The sequence below is a fragment of the Molossus molossus genome, unplaced genomic scaffold (genome assembly GCF_014108415.1).
Source record: "Molossus molossus isolate mMolMol1 unplaced genomic scaffold, mMolMol1.p scaffold_m16_p_3, whole genome shotgun sequence".
NCBI classification, from domain to species: domain Eukaryota; kingdom Metazoa; phylum Chordata; class Mammalia; order Chiroptera; family Molossidae; genus Molossus; species Molossus molossus.
Window position 1 is genome coordinate 9,528,744 of NW_023425366.1, and position 7,527 is coordinate 9,536,270.

Below are 7,527 nucleotides of genomic sequence, written 5' to 3' on the forward strand. Positions count from 1 at the left end.
AATTTCCCATGTCCTCTCCTTATTTGAGTTCCTCCCATCAAGCCTCACCCTCATTTGAGATAGCTTTGTTTACAAAAGTAATGAAATAATGATCTTACCTCCATGTTGGGGAAAACATTCAGGACAGAAGAGAGGATGCAAGTTTCAGCTGAGCGCCGGGAAAATTCTCAACAGCTGAAGAGCCCAGCCTCTGCCCCTCCTGGCTCTCCTCCCGGGGCCTTGCTTGGTTCTGTTATATAGAAGGACACTCAGCTCCTACCCCAACCAGATCCTGTGGGGGACGAGGAGTCTGCCCTGTGCTTAGCCTGTGTCTTCAAACAGATGCGTCTTCTCATCGGGCCACGCCTTGGCCTCAGCCAGCTGGGACTGTCTGGAAGTTCAGCGTCGAGAAAACATCTGTAAATCAAGAAAGGCAGAAAATGCTCTCAGTTCGACGTTTAAGTGATTTTCAACCAAAGGAAGACAAGGAGTGGAAGAAAGGAGTAAACCTTCATTCTGTTTCATTCTACTAAACCCGCGGTTTTCAACCTTGTTCATTTCATGGGACACATAAACTAATGGCTAAAATTCTGCAGCACACCAAAAAAAATGTAGATTTGGCTGATCTGACCAAAAAAATCGGTATAATTTTGATTCATTCACCCCAGACAGCTATTGTGTTGACTGTGGTCATTTTTTTTATTTGACAATCTAAGGGAAAACAAGTCCGTGCCCCTGACTAAAAAGGTATAGCATGTTTTAAAAATTCTTGCAGCACACCAGTTGAAAATCACTGAGCTAAACTACATAACTATTTTCATGATTTTTTTTAAAAGGAGTTATACACCAGATTAATTTTTTTTCCTTTATTGATTTTAGAGAGAGAGGAAGGGAGAGGGAGAGAGAGATGAAACATCAATGAGAGAGAACATCAATTGGCCACCTCCTGCATGCCCCCCACTGGGGATCGGGCCCATAACCTGGGCATGTGTCCTGACCTGGAATCGAACCGGGGACCTCTTGGTTCATGGGTTGACGCTCAACCACTGAGCCACACCAGCCAGACTATACACCAGATTTAGAGATTAAACACTTTATGGAAGAAAAGATCTAAATGTAGTTCTGTCACTCAAAATGTAAATGGAACATTCTGGAGTGGAAGCCCCTCCCCCCCAAAAAAAATATATATAACCTAAAACAATATGAAACCCTGCCCTTCATGCTAGACTTTCATGGAATGATCAAAAAAACATTTTTTTTTTGCAAACACAATTAACGACAGCACTAATTTTCTCAAGAACTTTCTTTAATCCTTTGATATCCAGATCATTCTGTTGGAAAATTCTTATCATGGTCATCATCCACGTCCATTTTCTCTTCTCTAGTGGCTGCCTTGTCTTATTCTGCCAGACCCTCGCTTTCCACAGCTCTGCGTGGATTCTAGCAGTTCTCCAACATCATTTTCATAGATTTTCTAAAACACTGTGGTTTGGGTAAGATTTTCAGGTTTGCTCTGAAGTCGAGCTACTGTCCTCTCTGCGTGGTTTGGCTAAATATTCTGACTGTTGCTGTCAGAGCTTCTTGAGTAGGAGAGACATCAGTGTTCAGCGGAGAAAACATCCAGTGTAGAACTGGAAATGTAGACATCTTTGGGAAGAAACATCCTGGGACGGGTCAAAGGTAAAGCCACAGACCTGAGAAAACATGACTGAAGTCATAGAGCCTGATCACCGTGGAGTATAAAACCCCAAGAAACGGCCCTATTCCTGAAGGGAGCAAGAAGACGGAGAAGAGCCACAAAGGCGAGGAGGAGAGGTTGCAGAGGAGAAGGAAAATGAACGCATTGCATGAGGAGCCATGGAGGAGGCTCCCAAGGCAAGGTCAGGCCACAACATGGAGGTCAGAGGTGGAGGGCTGATGAAGAGCACACCCGCTGGTAATCAAAACATTGCGGCTGAACTAAGGGCAGGGTTTCCCAACATATCCTCTGCTCTGGTGCTGCAAGGCCTTGCAAAATAATTAATTTTGAGGCCAAGTAAGTGGGGTTGTATATATTATAGAGCAGAGTTTCTTAGCAGCTGGATAACTGACCTTTTGGGCCTGACCATCCTTTGCTGGGAGGGAGTAGAGAGGGAACTGTCCTCTGCAGTGGAGGACATACAGCAGATCCCTGGTCTCTACCCACTAGGTGACAACACCCTCCACAGTCAGTACAATCAGAAATGTGTCCAGACATTGCCGAATGTCCCCTGGGGGCAAAAGCACACAGGCTGTCTCCACTGAGAAGCACTGGAAGCACGCCTACTCCTAGCAAATGCCCGGCCCAGGTTCACAAAGCACAGTGCACAACACATTACAAATTAAATGTTCGGAAAGCTCTACACCGACGAATACTTCTCTTTAACTATTTTCAAATCAGGGTTTCTCAAATTCATGTGATCACAGAACTTGCATTTTTAACATCCCCCCAAACTGGCATGCGACATGCTTTAGCGAAGGGTAGCTGAGCCCAAACTGGATGGGTAGAGAGGAAACGCAGACTTCTGCCAGGCTGGGGAAGGTCCACGAGAGCCCCGCCCTTCCCCCGTCTCCTGCTATGACACACCCTCTTTATATTTTTTTAATTGATTTTTTAGAGATAGATCGGAAGGGAGAAAGAGAGAGAAACATCAGGCCTGCAACCAGGGCATGTGCCCTGACTGGGGATCGTACTGGCAACCTTTTGGTGCACAGGACGACACCCAACCAACTGAGTCACACTGGCCAGGGCCCCTTTTCTGCATCAGTCCTCACTTTCCTTACTAGCACCTCAAAAGCTGTTAACATCCCCAGACCCTAATAAAACTATTAGGCCACTAATCATATTAAGAAGCTGTTCTGGTCCACCTAGGGGAGATATTTGAAAACATTTTAACAAGCCTATTTCATTTCCTAGCCGTTTGGTTTTGCTCTGAATTGTTCTCACAGATTCCACTGCCTCTGGAGGCGTAGGAGAAATGAACTCACTGGGGAAGGCCAGAGCCTCATTTTCTCTCTCCTATTAGGCTGTTTCTGTCCACGCTGGAACTGCCAGGGGTTTGAGCAAATAAACGACAGCACCCCCTAGTGGCAGGCGTGCTCTGGTCCCTCCAGGAACAGAAACAGCATTGGGCTCTGGAGTGAAACCACTTGGAAGCCCTGAGAAACACTGAATCTTCTTAGGCTCCCAGTCAAGTGTTTGTTAAGCTAATAAATACTGCAGGTGGTATCTCTTTTCCATTAAAGTGTCATTGTGTGGACAATGAAAAATAGCTATTAAAAATGCCTTATCCGCCCTGGCCAGTTTGGCTCAGCGGTTAGAGCGTCGGCCTGCGGTCCGGAGAGACCAGGGTTCGGTTCCTGCTAAGGGCACATACTTCGGTTGCAGTTTGTCCCCGGCCCTGGTTGGTCATGCGGGTGGCAGCCACTCGATGTGTCCCTTCACATCGATGTTTCTCTCTCTCTCTCTCCCTTCCTCTCTCTCCCTCCCACTCTATCTGTACAAAAAATGGAAAAATACCCTCAGGTGAGGATAAAAAAAATAATAAATAAAAATGCCTTATCCAAAGAAAGTTTTCAGCAAAATAATGAATATTAAATGTTTTATCATTACACCTAATAAGGTTTTGCCCATCTCTGCTGGTAGCACTACATTAAATACTGTAATTTCTCCCGGCTGATGTGGCTCAGTGGTTGAGCATCAACCCACGCACCAAGAGGTTTCCGGTTCAATTCCTGGTCAGGGCACATGCCCAGGTTATGGGACCGATCCCCAGTGGGGGGCATGCAGGAGGCGGCCAATCAATGCTCTCTCTCATCGATGTTTCATCTCTCACTCCCTCTCCCTTCCTCTCTCTCTAAAAAAAATCAATAAAGAAAAAATAAATACTGTAATTTGTGCACTAGTTTAAAGTGTTGGCATCCAGTTCTTCATATGAACGCTGTGTAAGGTTTAAAGTAAGACGTATTTACAGGGTTCCGCACTTCCCTTTTAGACAGATGGCATTGCCCCTCACACTGCATAGGCCTTTGCTCGTGGTGCTGACCACTGCAGAAGGCAAGGATCCAATTTCCCTCAGGAGGCGATAAGGCATTTTGTTATTTTGTTGTTATGTTTTCAATCGGGGCCGGCGCTTGAAAAATTTAGGAGAAGACAGGATTTCTTGGGTTGCTCACTGTCATTGGGCTTTTCCGTTATCTGCATTGCACATAGTACCAGCAGCCTGCAAGTCCAAGATACACTTCATTTGGTTTACACTTGAATTAAGTCAAACAGCTCTGAGAAGGAAGAGACGAAATGCAAAGTTGCCATGGTTTCCTGCTGCATTACGTAAAGACCTACAGAAGAAGGGTGAATATCAAAACACAAGGTCATTTACTTATTCTACACTTTATTTATTTATTTTATCCTCACCTGAGGACATTTTTGCGCTTATCTTCAGATAGAGCGGGAGGTAGAGAGGGAGGAAGAGAGAGAGAGAAACATCAATGAGAGAGAGACACATCGAGTGGTTGCCACCCACACAACCCCAACTGGGGCGGGGACAAACCGCAACCGAGGTACGTGCCCTTAGCAGAAACCGAACCCGGGACTCTCTGGTCTGCAGGCCGATGCTCTAACTGCTGAGCCAAACCGGCCAGGGCTTAGTCTACACTTTAAATTTGTGGTGCTTACAAAGAAAGTTGGGTCTGTCTGTCTGTTTTTTCAGATCAAGACTTCAGCATATCATAGCCCTAAAATAAGAATTTATCACTCTCTGATAATGTCGGTCTGTTCTGTAATTTGGGGCTTTTCCTCCTTGAGCTCCCTCTAACAGATGCCATTTGGTATCAGATTCATTGTTACATACTCCACAGGCCACAAAAGAATAAAAATGAGCAGTAGAAAGAAGTAAAATCCTGAATTGTCTTCAAATACTAGTTAAAAACTCTTGGAAACAAGTGAAGAAGTCACAAACACATAACCAGAAACTTCTTAAAAGAAATAAATTTTCAGCCGGCCAGTGCGGCTTAGTGGTTGAGCATTGACCCATGCACCAAGAGTTTGATTCCCGGTCAGGACACATGTCCAGGTTGTGGGCTCGATCCCCAGTGGGGGACGTGCAGGAGGCGGCCAATCGATGTTCTCTTTCACCAATGTTTCTCGTTCTCTTTCCCCCCTATCTCTTCCTCCCGCTCTATCTGAAGATAAATGTAAAATTATCCTAGGTTGAGAATAAAACAAACAAACAAACAAAAAACACATATAATGTGCCTGGCCTGTGTGGCTTAGTGGATTGGCCCATGGACTGAGAGGTCTTGGATCCTGCTTCAGGTTTTCCTAAATTCTTTCAAAGAAACAGCATCTGGTCTCAGCTAGCCCCATACCTCTCATTAAGTAATACATAGAAACAGACACAGGGAGGCAGCCAAAATGAGGAGACAAAGAAACAGGTCCCAAATGAAAGAACAGAACAAAACTCCAGGAAAAGAACTAAGCGAAATGGAGAAAAGTAACCTAACAGATGCTGAGTTCAAAATACTGCTTATAAGGATGCTCAATTAACTTAATGAGAACCTCAGTGAACTTAGTGAGGGCCTCAAGAGCATAAAAAAGGACCAGTCAGAAATGAAGGAGGCACTAACTGAAATAAAGAATAATTTACACAGATTCAATAGTAGAGTAGATAAAACCAAGAAGCAAACCATCGATTTGGAATGTAAGGAAACGAAAAGCACCCAATCAGTACAGCAAGAAGAAAAAAGAATCCAAAAAAATGAGGATAGTGTAAGGAGCCTCTGGGACAACTTCAAGCGTGCCAACATTCGCATCTTGGGGGCGCCAGAAGGAGAAGAGAGAGAACAAGATATTGAAAACCTATTGGAAACAATAATGGCAGAAAACTTCCCTAACTTGGTGAAGGAAACAGACATACAAGTCCAGGAAGCACAGAGAGTCCCAAACAACATGAACCCCAAGAGGCCCACACCAAGACACAGCATCATCAAAATGCAAAAGGTTCAAGACAAAGAGAGAATCTTCAAAGCAGCAAGAGAAAAGCAGTTAGTTACCTACAGGGGAGTTCCCATATGACTGTCAGCTGATTTCTCAAAAGAAACTTTGCAGGCCAGAAGGGAGTGGCAAGAAATATTCAGAGTGATGAAAACCAAGAACCTACAACCAAGATTACTCTATCCAGCAAAGCTGTCATTTAGAATCGATGGCCATATAAAGACTTTCCCAGACAAGAAAAAGCTAAAGGAGTTCATCAGCACCAAACCATCATTATATGAAATGTTGAAGGGTCTTCTTGATGAAAAAGATAAAAAATATGAACAAACAAAATGGCAATGAATACATATCTATCGACAATTGAATCTACAAACAAAATGAACAGGCAGAACAGAAGCATTCTCATAGATACAGAGAATATTTTGTTCGTTGCCAGATGGGAGGGGGTTTGGGGGAATGGGTGAAAAAGGTGAAGGGATTAAGAAGAACAAATTGGTTGCTAGACTGACAAACCTCAAAGGGAAGAGATAAACCAAAGAAGTTATATGCATAACCAATGGACACAGACAACAGTGTGGGGAAAGGCAGGAGGGGGGCAGGAGTGGGGAGGAGGGAGTCAATAGGGAAAAATGAGGAACACCTGTAATACATTCAACAATAAAGATAAATAATAAAAAATAAAGAAAAGAAAAAGTAAAAATAATATTACTTAACTCACAGGGTTGTTACATTAAATGAATCCAAGTAAATCAGGTAGCACTGTGTCTGGGATATAATAAGCTTCGTTCCACAAACGTGAGCTATTGTGCAAAAGATTAGCAACAACCCAGATGTTCACCAGTCATGGATTGGGTCAGTTAACTACAGTATGCACCTTAAATGGAATATCATGAAGTTATAAAAAATTGAAGAAGTTCTCTACACATTGATATGAAGAGATTTACAAAATACACTGTTAGTAGGGAAAAAAAATAGTTATATAACAGTAAGTTACTTTGGTGTCAAAAGGAGGAAAGATTAGAAAAATGTATATTCATATTTGTTTATATTTGCATGAAGAAACTCTGGGAAGGATACCCAAGAAAATAATAGGAATTGTAACCTGACTGGGGATGCATGAGAGAAGGGCACTCGGCGAAAACATGGAAACCAAGTAGATAAAAAAGGAGGTGGGACTAATGCTTTTTACTGTATGATGATTTATATTTTTAATATAAAAATACCTATTCAAAAATAAAATTGAAAATTATTTAATTTAATTTTGTTAGCTGCTGTTATTGTAGTATTCAGAGTGCAATAGAATGAGCATCCTAAAGATGCTCTGTCCTCTGTTTGCTTGCTTGTTCGTTCATTCATTCATTTGAAGGACCTGGGTTATAGTGTAAGGATGTGTATTGCAGTAATAGGTCTTACTGAAAGGCTTCATGGACGCCAGAGCCAAAAGGGTGGTCTGGATGCAGGCAGAGCTCGTGATTCATTGACCTTCCCTTTCGTGAGTGCTGATCCGGTCCCTAGACTTTTATATGAGTTTCCAAATG

General features: G+C 43.1%; 1 protein-coding gene across 1 annotated transcript in view; it reads right to left on the minus strand.

Moving 5' to 3' along the window:
• Positions 1 to 304, minus strand: part of C7 (complement C7) — a 57,768-nt gene extending 57,464 nt beyond the window's left edge. Inside the window, exon 1 of the mRNA XM_036278854.1 lies at positions 99 to 304. Coding sequence (XP_036134747.1) covers positions 99 to 104 — 6 coding nt within the window. The 5' untranslated portion in view covers positions 105 to 304. The remainder of the gene's footprint in view (positions 1 to 98) is intronic.
• Positions 305 to 7,527: the final 7,223 nt, after the last annotated feature.